Source organism: Mirounga leonina, unplaced genomic scaffold (genome assembly GCF_011800145.1).
Source record: "Mirounga leonina isolate KUSES-001 unplaced genomic scaffold, KU_Mleo_1.0 Mir_93, whole genome shotgun sequence".
Taxonomy (NCBI): Eukaryota; Metazoa; Chordata; class Mammalia; order Carnivora; family Phocidae; genus Mirounga; species Mirounga leonina.
The window spans coordinates 26,762,345-26,779,479 of NW_023270854.1; the positions used below are offsets into that span (position 1 = coordinate 26,762,345).

Below are 17,135 nucleotides of genomic sequence, written 5' to 3' on the forward strand. Positions count from 1 at the left end.
AGCATTTGGGATACCATGTGCCTCGGAGTCTTGCAGTACAGTGAGAGCTGCCTGCACGAGACCCTCTTTAGGGCAGGAGCTCTGAGCTCCTGTCCTGGCTCTACCTCTAACTGGTCAAATGACCTGGGGCAAAGTTGTGTGAACTCACAAGTCAGTGCTGGGTGCCTGAGTGCTGGGCCCAAGGATACATGGCCAGTTGGTGGCTCAGATGGCCCTGGTTCATGCGACCCTACAGGCTTCTCTTTCCCTCCGAAAAGCTGTGGGGTCAACAGGATGCTCCAGCCCTCATCTCTGTTCCTGAATCCAAACCAATGGGCTATAGATTTAGGTCAGAAGGTGTCCCACAAAGATAAGAAGAAATCACCCTGGACCTGAGTGTGCCTTGCTTATATTGTATATGGAAACAGAAGGAAGGGCTGAGTTTGGGGCTCTGAGAACCTTGACAGGCAGGAGTATGGATGCCTGCCCTTCCCCTGCTTGAGAGCCAGAAAACAGAACTTTCTATAGCATAGATACACTCCCCCCACAACTTACCCAGACATCTCCATCTGTGGCTAGACGGATGGTGTGGGTGAGCACACAGTTCATCCAGGGACCTCTGTCCTGACCCAGTTCCCAGCATGCATGTGGGCGTGAGTGTGTCTGCGTGCATGTCACCGCCCCCCCCCCCCGCCACATGCACACCCCACTCAGTACAGCTGTATCTCCCCCGAGCCCTTTAGTCTGTGGAAATGCAGACCCACGCCCCTATTATTCATGTTACAAAAGAACACAGGTTTATCACTTTGCAAAGAACCACAGGCTTCTTTGGACTGGCCATCTCCCCAGGAGATATCAGACCAGAATTACAAAAGCTCCATTTCTGTGTCTCTTTCTGGAAACAACCTATTACCTAAAAAGAGACATCTCTGTGTAAAGGAGAGAAAGATGGGCCCAGAGAGCACGGCAGTCTGGAGGGACTAGCCTTAAGGGGCCAGTCTCGATGGGGTCACCAAAGTACTCATTTTGATCTTTCTATTTTTCATGCCTGTCTGAATAAGAGCAAAAAAGTGTCAGGCTCCTGCCTTCATTCCCAAGAGCTCCTGCTGCCACCACGATACCCTGTTAAGGTCTGAGAGGATCTTCCTGATAAAGTAAGAGGCTCTTCAATCATTACCTTGGCAAACAAGTACTGGACTTGTCCTCTGGGCCAGGCCTGCAAAGACCACTCGTAACCTCATAGTATCATGGCAAAGATCCTAGATGCTGATTGAAAAGCACCCAGCACCCAACCCGCACAATGTCGGGAACATGATCACTGTGACAAATAACTTGGGTTCTGAGTTCGAGGGCTTCTGGCTAGTGGGGACCGGGTGAGAATGCAGTGCTGCAGTCTCAGGAGAAGGGAAGGGCCAGCTGGGTTCAGAGGAGATGGTCAGCCTGGCATTTCCGTGGCCAAGTGTGCAAACCTCTCCTGAGCCATCGAGACCTATGCTAGTCGTTGGGCACCTGGCAAGAGGGAATGGAGTAAGAAGCCAGAGGATGCTCCAGAGCACAGGTAAAGGTGGCCCCTCTTGCCACACAGGCTGCCTCTGGAGAAAGAACCAGTGAGGGCACCGTGCAGGGAAGAGCAGGCTGCCCCCTCCCCCTCCGGTGGAGACAGACGAACACTTCCTCTTTGGAACAAACCTCAGGCAAAAAGGCAAAATCCCAACCTGAAGAGCAAATCATGGAATCAGTGCGTGTCCTCCAAATGTCACTGCTCACGGGCGCTCACGGCGTATGCTGGCTGTGCCTGATGTGGGGATGGACCTGGGGCTGTGCTTGCTGACCCACAGCACGTGGCAGGCCCAGCATGGGCTCCCAGTGCACTGCCGAACGGTCTGCAGCCCTCGCTCCACCAGACGTCTATCCCTGTTTCTCAGGGGAGGAAGCAGAGCCTGGCCAGGGTGTGGGGCCTGCCCAAGTTCGACAGCTGGCTGGTGGCAGGCCCGGGGAACAAGTGGCGTGCTGGATGACTCCAAAAGCCACTGTCCTGCCACCCCGTGCTGCTCAATTGCATGAGCTCAGGCTGGGGTTTGGTTGACAAATTGGGGAATTTGGGGGCTTTCAGTCGTGCTTTTGGTGCACACGTGTTCTCTGTCAGAGACTGAACTCCTCTCTAGCACCAGACTGGACATGGCCAAGGACACAGAGGGACAAGGCCCGACTCATGTTCTCCAGGCATTAGCAGTTGATTAGGGGAAGGGCTCTTTTCAGAGCCACAGGGCTTAGAGGACGTCTTGCCCTGGGGAGAGTGAGGCAGGCCAAGGCTCAGGGCCCGCATCCCTCTCCTGGCAGGTGCTCTATGAGATGACAGTGTGGACGGGTGACGTGGTCGGCGGTGGTACTGACTCCAACATCTTCATGACCCTCTACGGCATCAATGGCAGCACAGAGGAAGTGAAGCTGGACAAAAAGAAAGCCAGGTATCCAGGGACGGCCTCTGCCCCTCGCCCCTCTGCACATCCAGTCCCCCAGCCTCTAATCCCACCCTGCCTCAATCAGACTGCTTCCCTCACTCTCTCCCCTCATTCCTTAGGGCCTTCTAGCCTCCACAGCTTTATTCATGTGATTCCTCCCTCCTGGAATGCCCTTCATCCATTCTCTTCTGTCTCAGGACCTTTCTCTTCCAGGGGCCAGCTCAAATCTACCTCCTCCAGGAAGCCTTCCTTGATCACCTCAGCCCAGAGCATGCTCCTTCCTTCCTGCCTTCCTGCCTTCCTGCCTTCCTTCCTTCCCTCCCTTCTTCCCTGTATCCTTCCATCCTTCCATCCCTCCTTCCCTCCCTCCATCACTTAAAAATGTTTATTGTAAGGCCCGTATATTAGTTGATAGCATTGTATCCTTGTGAATCTCCTGCTTTGGTTCCCTGTACCATGGTGATGTAAGATGTTTACATTAGGGGAAGCTGAGTGAAGAGAACACAGAAACTCTGTTCTATTTTTGCAACTCTCCTACAAGTCTAAAATTATTGCAAAATAAAAAGCCAAAAGAATTTTTTTAATATTAAAAAAGGATTGAACCCCTAGTATGTGGTAGGCACTGTCTCAGACACAGGAGACCGAGTATAACCAGAAGATGCCCGAACCCACACAGCTCAACACCTGGGGAACCGCAGCAACAGCGTGAACACTGGAGTGACCTTACCGCGTGCCCGGCATTTCTCTAAGCCCACTGAGTGTATTGACGCAGCTCGTCCTCCCTGTGGCTCTATGAGGATCGTTTTTATCATCCCTTTTTGATAAGAGAAAACTGAGACACAGCAAGGTGAAGTCATGCTGTCGAAGGTCACATGACCAGCAGGCTGTGGCACTGGGAGCTGCAGCTGGGGTCCCTAGTCTTATGTATGAGGTTCTACTGCCCCAGTGAGCGAGTGGGTACTAGGCCCTTTCCCAAGGACAGCCTTTTGTGGGGGGGCAGGGAACAGAAGGAAACCAGAACAGGAGAGGATTGAGGGGCAGCCAAAAGTTGCCTCCCCAAACACCACCTCTTCAGTTGCTGAGTAGAGGCTCCTCTGAGCAGATGAGCAGAGCAAACTCTGGACCACTTTGGCAGCCCTGTTTTTCTGAGCCAGAGGCAAGGGGATGTGGATCAGAGGCTGACAGCCTCTCCCAAGGTGGCCCCTCAATGCAGGAGCCTTCCTGCGTGTCAGCTGAGGTGTCTTGAGGGGGTCTGGGGCAGCAGGAAAGATGTGGGTAGTGAGTTGTGGAGGGATAAAGGGCCATGGAGGGGCTTTTGCTTTGGATGCGGGCCTTTTACCCTGAGAAAAGGAGGTCCATCCAGGTGTAATTGGGGGTCTAGCCTGTAATAAAGGGTGAGGGGACAGAGTCATCCACTCTTTAGTCTTCTAGAAGAAAAGCTTATTTCTTTCTCCCTTTTATACCTGCCCCACCAAAAAATCTCCATAAAATGGGAATACTTGGGTAAATTCAAAGGGTGAAAATTAAAGAGAAACACAAAGCAAAGAATTCTAAAGTTCCCTAGATCTGCAAAATTATACACCTAGTGAGGAATCAACTAGTTGAAAGATTGAGAGAATCTCAGTATGTGATATGAGCTCGACAAGGGAACTTGTGAACACCTCCTTCTAGTTTCCACAGGGCCAGGACAGGCAGGGCTTAAATTAGAACAGGAGGGATTTAGGGCAGACTTCTGGGAGAATGTTTTCACTTCTAATCATCATAAAATACACGAGTAAGTTATTAAAAAGGATTAGGCCTCTGTTCCACCACTGCCTCTAAGACAAGGAGTAGTTCTTGGTTTGCAGCGTTTTCAGTCCCAGCCCCCGCTGGCTGTGGCCTCTGTTTTTAAACATGTCTTGTATACAAGGAAGCACAATTGCCATGCAGCGCTCTATCTTCAGTGCCACTTGCATTACCCCCAACGGCTTATCAGCAGCATCATCTGGGATCAGTCGGCAGTCAAGCAATCAGCACTAAAGGTTGCATTATACATGTAGCCCTGTAGGAAGAGCAGTAAGACATCAAGATAGAGCACCTCTGAGATGATGAGGTCATTCAGCAGAAAAATAGTAATAGCAACAAAAGTAATGTTACCTTCGATTTGCCTGCCATTTACTAGTTATTGGTAGCATTACCTAATCTCAGGCCACTGCATTTAGTTTTGCAGATTGTGTATAGAAAAATGTAAATGGTACCATCTAGAGTTGAGCAGTGTACAACCTGCCCCACCATTCGTGGCAGCCCTGTCACTCCTAGAATCTCATCTGAAGCTTTGCAGGTATGGAATTCCTTTTACATTTTAAGTTGATGTCACATTCATTTGGTTCTCCTGACAGGTTTATGAGATTGCAGGGCCAGTATCATTTCCCCCAGACTAAGGATGAGGAAACCAAGTCCCAGAGAGAAGCTTGGACTGCTCTAGGTGGCTAGCAGAATGAGATTAGGACCCAGAGTCTGATTCAGGGTCATTGCTATCAGCCAAACACACTTCACCCAGTCTTTCAGGAACACATCTGGGGTGCAAGAGACAGACTATTGGGGAGTCACCGGGAGCCTCCCCTTCCCTCCTCACTGTAGCCAGCATCCTCACTTCATGCCCTTACTCTCTTCCCCCAGATTTGAGCGGGAGCAGAATGACACCTTCATCATGGAGATTCTGGACATTGCTCCATTCACCAAGATGCGGATCCGAATTGATGGCCTGGGCTGCCGGCCCGAGTGGTTCCTGGAGAGGGTAAAATGTCTTCCTTCCACCCATAGCCTAGCCCTTCCTCCTTCTCTTTTGGGTTGTCGGTGGACCTGGTTAAAGAGCAAATGTCACTTTAGAGGGTTATAACATGAACCAGACCTGTGTAATCCGGTGTGCCCTTTGGCGTGAATTAACCAGAGAATGTAGTTTTAGTTATTTGTGTCCAGCATGCACTGTCAGTATAATGTGGACAGAGACTTAGTGTGTACTTCTTGGAGGAGGTAAATTGGGAGGACTGAGAGAGGAACAGCAAGAACCAGGGCAGCAGAGGCTCTAATGTTGAGCACTTCAGGCAGGATGGCAGGGAGCTTTTGGTGCCCTGTGATCACACATTAGGTGGCTGCCTCTTTTTCCATCTTGGACTGTTTTCCCCGATTCAGTCCTCAAATCTCCCAGCCACCAAAGGCTATCTGTCCTGAGTCCCCTCAGGCTCCCACTCCCCTGTTCAGCCAGTAGCAGATTTTTCTTGAGCCAACAATATGGGTGCCCACACCAAGGACAACTTGGCTAACTTCAGGTATTTGTGGCTGATAGTGGTTTGGTTGGCCCATTTTTCTGTCATTCATTCAACAAACTTTTTTTGTGCACAGTGACAGGTACCTTTCAGAAACATGTTTGGATGAATTTTCCATTTCCAAATCCCCAAACTAAGGGGCTTCAGACCCTATGCAAGACATACTGGGCAGGGTCTTTGTCCCGGAGAGTCTTAGTCAGAAGAATTCGTCTTGGGTCTGGAATCGTGGGTCCTTGGGATTCAGCCAAGGGGGCTGCATTCGCAGGTGGACAGCTGGTGGAGGTGAGGGCAGGTGTTCCCACACTGGCTCCTCTCACCCAGATCCTCCTGAAGAACATGAATACTGGAGACCTGACCATGTTCTACTATGGAGACTGGCTGTCCCAGTGGAAGGGCAAGAAGACCCTCGTGTGTGAAATGTGTGCTGTCATTGATGGGGAGGAGACGATGGAGTGGACCTCCTACACTGTCTCAGTCAAGACCAGTGACATCCTGGGTGAGTCAGGGCACCCCTCCCATCTCCCAGTCCTACATCCCACTTCCCTTGCCCTTCCTCAAATTCTGGCTCAGGTCCTGGGCTCTGGTCAGGCTCTCACTTTTCTTTGGCTGACGTTCCAAATGTTAGTCAATGCAAGTCCTTTCCACCATGTGTCACTTTCTGTCCAGACAAAGTATCTCCTCCCAGTGACTGAATTGGCTCTGCCCCTCCTCCCTCAAGGAGGTCTGGGAAAACCTGATCGGGCACCATGGTCAGCACTTTTGAAAACTGTGTGGGAGCATGACTCAGAGGCCCTCTGTCTTCCTGCTGCTGCCTCATGCCCCTCACCGTTATGCTGTGCATCTCAGACGCCCTTGGGTTCCTTCCCACATGTGTTTGGCAACCATCTTCTGTGTGCCAAATCTGGCCTAGAGTCTTAGGATGGAGAGATGACCCTGGGCGCTTGTGAGTCTGACATTCTAGTAGAACAATGACAGTGAAGCTCTGACAGAGGTCTGCACAGGAGCTGGGGAACCCAGAAGAGGGTGCTTTACCTAGCTGGGGCTCAGGGGCAAGGGTCATGGAGGGCTTCCCAGAGGTGATACCAAAGTCTGGTGCAGAAAGACAAACAGAAGCCACTGAGGCAGATGGAACACCTGCTGAAGGGCTTTCCAAGCAAAAATGCTAGTGTGTGCAAAGACCTGAGATTGAGAGGGAACACACCTCATCATGGAGGCATTGTCTCCCACCTATCCTTCTCTATATCAAACGTGTTCTCCAGGAGCTGTTGTAAGGAATGTGACAAACTCATTTGCACTGATTATAAATGACTAGTGAGGGATTAACTTGTTGGTCCTAATAGCTTACATTTTCAACAGAGAAGCATTTAGCCAAAGAAATTAGGCTTTCATGGTAGGATCTCAGGCGTAAGCAATGGGTCAGTATAGTGGGTAAATTTGTTGGCACCTCTCTTCTTCGTTTCTCCTAACAGTGGAGCCTTCACGATTTTTGCTAAAAGTTCCAAGTGTCCACATGTTTTCCACCCCCAAATCCCCTCATGATGTGTTCTCAGAAAATAGTTGGTGAGTCCCTTGATAACTGTAGGGTGTGTGTGTGTGTCAGAAAAGCTTCATCGAGCTACCTTTTCCAGAACCATTTTCTTTTTAACTAGGTTCAATACCTCTATTTGGCTCAAGCAAATGATACAAAGCTCTAGTATAGACTGTCAACCAGGGGTAGATCTGAGGAACAAAGAACTTTCCTATTTCCTCCTGAACCCACGTTGTGCAGGAAAGAGACTGAATTTCTAAACTGCAAAGCCAGTCTTCATGGCATACCTTTTAAGTATGGGTGTATTTCCCCCAAAATAAATGAGTTTTTGCACTAAACTACTCACACTTGCTAACCAGGACTCCAATTAGCCCAATAGCATTTATAAGGCACAGAGATAAGATGAAGGATAGAATTGGAGACCCAGGAGTCCCAGTAAACTAATCAGCCTTTTCCAGCCTCTCTGCTGGCCTCATCAAAGCTAAACTTCCCATCGGCACCACTGGTTCCTCCAAGGAAGCCAGGATGGAAACCAGAGCAAGTGGGCTGTGTGTTGGAGAAGCTAGCACCCAAAGCCCTTATTTTATGCACCCCCTAGGAGCAGGCACCGATGCCAATGTGTTCATCATCATCTTCGGGGAGAATGGGGACAGCGGGACCCTGGCCCTGAAGCAGTCGGCCAATTGGAACAAGTTTGAGCGGAACAACACAGACACATTCAACTTCTCTGACATGCTGAGCCTGGGCCACCTCTGCAAGCTGAGGGTCTGGCATGACAACAAAGGTAGCTCCTGCTCAAGGTCAGGGTGGTGGGGATAACAGACCTCAGCTTTCCACCATCCCCCTGGCAGCATGTTGACCCTTCTACCCCAGGGTGGCAGACAACTAAAAACTGTTGATTGCCACCATTTTGACACTTCCATCAGTTAGAAAATGTCCTGTGTTTCTAGACAAATTTTAGAATTCAAGCTTAGCTCCTAATTACACCATTGTCTTGTTCATTGCTCTTTCCCTAATGCCTATCACATTGCCTGTACTATAGTAGGGACTTAATATAGTTTTAATGGAATTTATTTATAGCCATGTTTCACTCTCTCAGATCCATTTCTGATTTTTTTTCATTCCTCAGTCACAGGAAACCCACATTTCTCTGGAATCAGACTTTTTCCCCATGCCTTAATACGTTCAAAAATTAAGCCCTGGCCATGAATCTCATGGTCATGACTAGGTCCACTAATACTGGCTTCCCCACCTTGCCCCCAACACTAACTATGCACATATCTAGACCTCATTTTTTTTGATGCCTTTTTCTTCTATGCATGAACTTGACAGCCAATCATTTTGTGTCTCCTCACTGTCGAAAGTAAAGGGAAGCAGCTCAGCACCACGGACAGCTCCTTACAGGTCCAGCTGTATTGTGTGTTGCTACCACTGTAGTTTAGGTGGCACGCTCTTCAAAGAGCCTGATTCCTCCCTTGGATAACTCAAGACTATCTGATTGCCTTGGTCCCATAAGGGCTCCTGGCTAACCCCAGGGCACAGATGTTATCCTCTTTCCTTTGTAGGCAGAGAAGTGGACCTCCTCCCTTCCATTCAGACTTTGGATCTGAAAGCAGGGAAAGGAAGATGTCTGTCTGTATCCTCAGTGAACCCAGGTGGTTGGGATACTAGGGTCAGGAGAGGTATAGGGAAGTCCAGGTTCTGTGCCTAGCTTCCTCTTTATAGTAACTTTCTCCTCCATAGTTGGAAGCTTAAATGTTAATATAAACCAAGGCAGCTAAATATGTCCTTAAGCTCTCTCTCTGCCACATTTTTTCATATTTAGTTTAAAAATATTCAAGCTACATTATGCTTCCCTTGCATAGCAATTTATGAGGACAAAAATATTTCATTTGAGAGCCTTCCACAAAAAAAGTTGTGATGCCACATAAGTTAAGTTACAAACGTTTAGCTAACTTAATAGCATGGCAGTCATCTCCTTTCCTTGAATCTACCTTTCCATCTTTTTTGTTTATCCAGTAACTTTTTATAAAAAATTGTAAGGATGCACAAAAGTGAGGAAAATGGTATAATGAACCTCCATATACCCATCATATAGATTCAACATTCATGATTTGTCATATCTGCTTTCCTCTTTTCACTTTTTCTTTTTCTTTCTTAATTTCTTTTTGTTGCTAGATGGTATAAAATCAAACCCTAACTTCATATTATTTCATCCCAAACATATTTAGTATGTTTCCCTTTTTAAAATGGACATTTTTAAGTGAAACACAATGCCACTATCACACTTAACAATGATTTCCTTGTGTCATCTGATTTCTACTCCATATGCAAATTTCCTTAACATAAAAAAATGCCTGTGTACTTTTGGGTTTGCTTGAATCTGGATGCAAACAAGGTCCGTACTCTACGTTTAGCTGCCATCTCCCTTCATTATCTTCAAATGCAGAGCATGCCTACTCCCTTTGTTTTGTCATGCCATTGGCTTGTGGAAAGGATGAGCCCAATGATCTATAGAATGTCTGCATTCTGGACCTGTCTGTCTGCTTATCATAGTGTCTTTGCCTCTTGATTCCCCGTATTTCCTACAATCTGGAAGTCAGCTCTAAAGGCATGCTTGGATTCAGGTTCAACTTTCTTTGGCAAGAATACTCTATAGGTGACCTCAGGACTTCTTTAAAATGGAACCAGGTACTTCCCATTACCTCACAGCCATCCTACTCTTCTTGATGCTCACACTGAATGGTGGATCCAGGAACTGTCAGTACGGTTACCCCAACCCCCCCACCCAGTAACTGTTCATCTAATGGCTTCATCCAGTGATGATCAATTAGGATTACAAATGGCGATTATCTAATTGTCCTTTCTTATCCACTTATTAGCTACAATTCTTTTGTTAAAAAATGCTCCCATGATTACCATGAAATATAGTCCAGAGAAGAAAATAAGGGTAAATGATTTATTCTTCCCTTTAATTCCAATTGCCTGTATAGCTTTTCTAATACTAAACAAATTATAACATATTGTGTTTATTTTCTAATTCATCTTGCTCTCTTGCTTTCTCTGTTGAAAACTCTGGGGAAATGAAAAACCTTTTTTTAAGATTTTATTTATTTATTAAAAGATTTTATTTATTTAAGAGAGAGTCAGAGAAGGAGAAAGAGAACTATCAGGGGGAGGAGCAGAGGGAGAGAGAAAGGAAGAAACAGACTCCCAGCTGAGCAGGGAACCAGATGTGAAGCTCGATCCTGAGACTCTAGGATCGTGACCTGAGCCAAAGGCAGATGCTTAACTGAGTCACCCAGGTGCCCCATGAAGAATCTTTTTACCACAAAATTTGATCTGTGATTTAAAGAGTTCACTATGATATATGTGGAAGGATAATAACTGTAGCATCAAGTATAGGAGTAAAAATCTGGAGAACAACTATCTGTCCACAAGGTAGTGTGGGCATAGATAATTTCTAGTGTCTGCATGGAAAGGAAACCCATACAACTATGAAAGAGGATGGGGCAGATATGTTCTGATGTGGATTGGCTGTGAGTGAAAAGGTATGATGTCCAGCAGTGTGGGGTTACTATCTTTGTGTAAAAAAGACAAAGTATAACTTTAAAAGAGGAGACTTTGTGGACACCTGGGTGGCTCAGTCGGTTAAGCATCTGCCTTCAGCTCAAGTCATGATCCCAGGGTTCTGGGATCAAGTCCTGCATCTGAGCAAAGAGCCTGCTTCTCCCTCTTCCTCTTGCCCCTTCTCCTGCTCATGCATTCTCTTGCACAAGCAGTCTCTTTCTCTCTCTCTCAAATAAGTAAATTTTTAAAAAGAGGAGACTTTGTAAAGAAACAGACTCTCTAATTGTAGGTCTCAGATGGTTCCCTGTTGGTCCACAGGGTTATGCAGGGTCTCCACCATCAGGCTAGTGCTGGCCACACTGTTAACCAAGCTGTAACTGTGGCTTTGTCTTCACCAGTAAAAGCCAACCATGTGACATCAGCCTGCCCAGAGCTGCCTGTTTACAGCTACATGTCTGATAGATTCTTAGTAGAGTTAGTTGTGGTAGGATCCCTGTCAATCACATTGAACATTTCCCAAACAAGGCAACTAAATAAGCAATGAGAAAAGAGCTGAGGACAAGTTTCTTTCATCTTAAAGGAGTTGGGGTTAGCCTGCTATTTACCATGGAAGGAGGGTTTTTATTTGTTTGTTTTTCAGAACTTCTACTTAAAGAGAATTGGGGATTGGTGAGACAATGCCATGCTTTCTGAGGACAGGGGAAAGGGGGAAAGGTGGGAAGAGAAGCAACCAAGCATCAGGACAACTCGGGCTAGGCACATTCTTTCTCTCTGGTTGTCTTCACCCCTACATTATAGAACTGAATTGTCTGTGGATAAAGTTAAAGCCACCCCGAATCCACACTGCCCCTCAGCTCACTGTCACCACCCTGCCTGGAGTTCAGGGAGTAATTCAGGAGTGAAATCTACTTGGGGTGAGAAGCAGGGTGAATAGTGTGTTCGGCAACAGAAATGATCTCATGATGACCCACCTCTCCAATTAATATCATCCCTCTCCACTAACACTCATGCATACACACACTCTTACACATTTATAATTCCCATTGATTCCCATTGATCATTTTATCATGATGTCATAGCAAGACCATCGTCCTGGAGTCAGGAGAGATCTTTAAGCCAGTGATTTTCAAGGTGTGGCTCTGGGACCAACAGCATCAGCATGACCTAGGAACTAGTTAGAGATGGAAATTCTTGGACCTCGCTACGAGCTGACTCAATCAGAATCTCCAGGAGGGGGGGCCCAGGTGATTACAATGCAGGTCCTAGTTCTCAGCCTTGCTATTCATTGAAATCACTGGGCAGCTGTAAGACCATTGATGCCTAGCTCCCACTTCAGAGATTCTATTATAGTTGATTTGGGTAAGGTCTGGATAGCAGAAACCATCTCTCTCTCACACACACGTGCACATGCGCACACACACACACACACACCTTCCAAGAGGCCCAACATTTTGGCTTCTCTTTCTCTGCCTTCCTTTTTACTTGCCTCTCCCTTTCTCTGCTCCACTCTGGAAGCCTGTAAGGACTGCTCCAATAGGTCTCCTGTGCATCATTTCCAGACTGAACACACCAGGGATTATTAAGCAGTTGAATCAGTTTCATGATATTATCAGGGACCATCTCAGAAAGTAGCCAATTTATAATCTTACAGAACTGGCCCCAGTGTGGAAAAGTAAAAATATTATTGAGATTTTTTTAAGTTTGTTGATAAAATTACTCACCACTGTTTAACTCAACAGAAGTGTTTTAAATTTTAACATAATTGTTTTAGCACTCATGGGTTTCTACTTCAGTAAAGATCTGTGTTTAAAAAAGTATATGAAGTGGGGCACCTGGGTGGCTCAGTTGTTAAGCATCTGCCTTCGGCTCAGGTCATGATCCCAGGGTCCTGGGATCAAGCCCCACATCGAGCCCTGCACCGGGCTTCCTGCTCAGCGGGAAACCTGCTTCTCCCTCTCCCACTCGCGCTGCTTGTGTTCCCTCTCTCACTGTGTCTCTGTCAAATAAATAAAATCTTTAAAAAATAAAAAATAAAAATAAATTAAAAGCTATATTAAGTGCTTTTTAAACCCAGAATTAAGCTATCCTAGAACTGCCAGTATGTATTCCCTGCCCGGGAGCCTCCACATCTACCCCCCACACCCCCAGAAGTCCGACGGACTAGAAGTGTGTGTCCATCTTTGTGTGTCTTTGTGCTTCTAAGACCCTTGAGACCAGCAGTAGGATCTACAGGTATTGCTGAGGGCAGTGTCCAATCCTAGAGAATGGCTTTTTGGTGGAGACATGGGACCGCCCCCACACACCCAAGTGACATGGGAGGGCAAGACATGAGAGTTGGGCATATACATGCCTTCTTTGCGAGGTTGCCTTGTGGACAGTTTATGAGCAGCCTGCACCATCACCATAACCTGTCACACAACCGGATGGGTGCTTTGGCATTCAGAGTTCTCAGGGACTTTGAAGGGTGGAGAGTAACTGAATCAGTGTGTGGTACAAATAATACGCAGCTGCCCCAGCAAATGCACAGAGATTTATACTTGATAGCTGTGATTTGGGGGGAGCACTTCTGAGGGAAGCCCTGCCAGTTACAACAGAAATAGCTGTATGTTCAATATTAGGCCAAGACCTTTCAAGTTTAACGTATACCCTGAAGAAATGGCAGCTTCGAATCCCTTCTATGACTGCCAAAGAGCCAAGGTCCTCAAAGTTGTAACATGTACATCCACCATTCATGGAGCAGATACCACATGACAGTCAATATGCCAGGCATTAGGGAAACAAAAACAAATAAGACCAGGTCCCTGCCCCCAAAAGCTCATGGTCAGGGAAGGAGACACATGTAAACAATGATGACACGGTTGGTCAAGGTGTGGTCAAGGCAGTTGCAGGGATGCCAGATACAGGTCTACAGGGCAATCAGGGGACGCTAGGGAAAGCTTCCCGGAGGAGGTGATTGAACTGATTCTGGAAGGATAACGGGCATGAGTCAGGTGCATCCTAGTGTCAGGAAGTAATAGGATTCATCCTTCAGCTGTGTGAACTCCCAAAAAGTCAGTGGCCCCCATTGTGAATCTGATGGAAGCTATGAGCCCTCTCCCTGGTGAGATGTGTAATTACAGCACAATTTCTCCGGGCCCTTAGACTGCTTCATTCCCATACACAGATCCTCTAAGAGCTCATGAACCCCAAACTAAGGATTTTGCAAAGAGAATTACATGCCCAGGACTAGAGAAGCCCTCAGAGACCATCTAGCCCACCTCCTCATTTCATCAACAAGGAAAACCAGGCCCACAGAGGACAGAGAATTCGTGTGGGGCTGCGCAGCCAGTGGGCTGGGGGCAGCAGAAAGCTGAAAGGGGGGCAGCACATTCAGCTCCCGGTCCCCACTGTGTCTTTCTCACAGGGATCTTTCCTGGCTGGCACCTGAGCTACATCAACGTGAAGGACAACTCGCGTGATGAGACCTTCCACTTCCAGTGTGACTGCTGGCTCTCCAGGGGGGAGGGAGACAGGCAGACGCTCCGTGACTTTGCCTGTGCCAACAACGAGATCCGTGAGGAGCTGGAGGAGACCAGTACGTGGGGGGCAGGTGTGACTCGTGGGCTGAGTCTTCAGACTTAAATGAGAGGAGGCTCAGAGGGGGTGGGGAACGGCATTGGTAAGTCTGAAGTAGAGACTGTTATAGCTGGAGGGGAATCAGATGTCCACTGAAAGAAAGAATTTTGGGAAGGTACATAAATAAACACCCTAAATATTACTTGGTGAACTTGGAACAGCCAAGACATGGGTCCTCGATCTTGGCCCCAGTCACAGGGACTAATTAGGCAGCAGGAAAACCACAGGGGACAAGTTCACCCTGCCCTGAGGGCTGGGCTGGGCACTTTGGTGGGCAGCTCTGTCTCTGGTTTATTTTTATATCACGGGCTCCATACAACTGGTGCCTGTGGCAAGAGCTGACAAATCAAGACTTCTGGAAACAGAATGTGTAGTGGAATCAGCATCTCCAGCAGCCACTTTCTTTGATCCTCAGGGGATAGTTAAAGGGAAAAAGTAATGGATCTGTAAAGTGGATGGCCATCCCAGGACTAGGGAGTTGTTTCTTTAATACAGTGTCTGGGTTTAGCAGATTCGAAGAAGTCTTATCAAAGGCAGAGGCCGGTGTAAAGAAAGGATTTTTAACCTCAGTTGTTAAGGGAATGTTAACTGCAGTAAGAGGTGAACCCCCAAATTTCAATGGCTTAACAAACCAAAATGTATTTCTCACTCATGTAATAAACCATCCAGTGTGGTTACTGGCAGGAGACCTTCCACACTGTGTTTCAGGGCCCCAGGCTCTTTTGATCTATGTCTCTGCCATTTTCAAAATATGGCTCCCATAGTTCTCGCAAAAGGGAAAAGAGCATGGAGAAGGCATGCTCCCTACCTTCTTAACAAATTGACTCACTTTCTATTGGTGAGAACTGATCCCTTGGCTCCACCTAGATGCAAGGGCACCTGGGAAATGTAGTCCCTTGCTGGACAGCCCCTCCCAGGGAAAAACTGTGTACCAAGGAAGGAAAGCATGGCTCTCTGGTAGAAAGCCACCCACTCATGCTGGCCATACCATCCAAACTACCCAACTGTGAAATTAACTGCTCCTAGAGATAGTGAGCACTATGTCCCAGGGAGCATCCAAAGGAGGGGCCAAGCACCCCCTTGTCAGGCTTGCCGTGCAAGGATTCCTCCCTAATTCAGAGGGTGGACTCCACACTTACTGAGGAATTACCGGGTGCCCAGCTTCCTTATAGATGCTGTGGATAGTGCACACTGCTTTGTGAGCTCCAGTTCATTTGTATCAGCCATTGCACATGGTTAGTCTCCCGTACAACTAGAAGCTCCCAGAGGTCAGGGACAGAGTCACTCATGTTTGTAGCCTTCTGCAGCTCTGTAGGCTTTGGGGCTTGGTAAGTGTGCAGTTAGTGCTCAGCAAACGGAAGAAGAAAGGGTCCTTTTTCTCAGAGCCTCATGTCTTGTTAGAGGGAGAAGCGTTAAGCCCCTTATGCAATAGGAACACTTAAGCCCCTTACATACTGCCAAGGGAAGCAATAGAGGCTCCTCAGGCTATTGGCGTTCAGGGGAGGAGAGATTTGTGAGGCTCAGAGCATAATCACTGAGCCTTCTTCACAGATTTCCTGCCAAACAGCTGCTAAGACCTGCGGGGGTTGGGTTGGCAGGGAGATTGCTGAGGGGAGGCGGCACTTGCATTAGTTCCGGAAGGATGTTACAGACTGGAGATTGGACAGCAGGGGCATGGAGCCCAGGAGCCGTCCTGGGTGATCTGTCTTTCCTTAGAGGCCTCGGAGGGCAGAGTGGTGCCCTCTAGGTGTCCATGGGGAGACAGATGACCATACCTGTGTCCTCAGATGGAGGGTCACCCTGGGGAGAGCCTTGGACGTAGCTGGAGCCAAACATCCCAATCCTTAGCTACCTTTATTTAACCATTTGGTAAAGATTTACTGAGCACCTGCCAAGTGCCAGGGATTTAGCAGATTCGAAGGTCTGGGACAGGTCTTCTGAGACACCAATGGATGAAACCAAGACCCTGCCCTAGTGGCATTTACTCTCAGTGTCTGTGACCCCGGGGTGCTTCTGGGTACTCAGCTTGTGAGAACAAACACCCTCTCAGTACTCGAAGAGAGCTTCATCTGTGGAAAGCACTCTACACCTCTGTTCTCGTTAGGTCTTCACAGCTCTACTCCCACCCCATGAGCTAGATAGGGTGCAAATTCACACCTCTGTACCATGGGTAAGGAAAACAAAAACCCAGAAAGGTGAAATGACACATCTAAGGCCCATTCACAGCTGGTAGGACCCAGGTGACCTGATTCCTAGACCAGGACTCACTGCCCTGCTGCAGGCTCTCTCGTCTTTATTGGGCTTGGCTGGTCTCCAGATGGGTCAGTTGCCCCACCTGGCTTAACCCCTGTTCTCTGCCTTCACCTCTAACTCTTGCTAGCAGTTCCAGAAGCTGCTCCCAGCCCTCTGCAAGCACCTGCCTCTGCAGATGATTCCAGTGTGCAGCAAAGCTGAAAGCCTTCGGCAACATTTCAATAACAATGACATCTGGGTCCTACTCCCAGATTCTGTTGCAATTAATCCAGAGTAAGGGCTGAGCAGTAGGATCACATGCTCATGTGTGCACATGCATGCACACACATACACGTATGCACACGCACACACACGCAAGCACACACCCCTGGGAGGCTCTTTCTCACTGGGACATCCTCCAGCAGGACCAGTGCCCCCTTCTTT

The 17,135-nt window shown here is 47.8% G+C and overlaps 1 protein-coding gene across 1 annotated transcript in view; it reads left to right on the forward strand.

Annotated features, from left to right (window-relative positions):
• Positions 1-17,135, forward strand: part of LOXHD1 (lipoxygenase homology domains 1) — a 149,195-nt gene that overhangs the window by 120,889 nt on the left and 11,171 nt on the right. Inside the window, exons 33-37 of the mRNA XM_034995710.1 lie at positions 2,320-2,447; positions 5,100-5,217; positions 6,068-6,242; positions 7,873-8,058; positions 14,248-14,418. Of these exons, the coding sequence (XP_034851601.1) occupies positions 2,320-2,447; positions 5,100-5,217; positions 6,068-6,242; positions 7,873-8,058; positions 14,248-14,418 (778 nt within the window). The remainder of the gene's footprint in view (positions 1-2,319; positions 2,448-5,099; positions 5,218-6,067; positions 6,243-7,872; positions 8,059-14,247; positions 14,419-17,135) is intronic.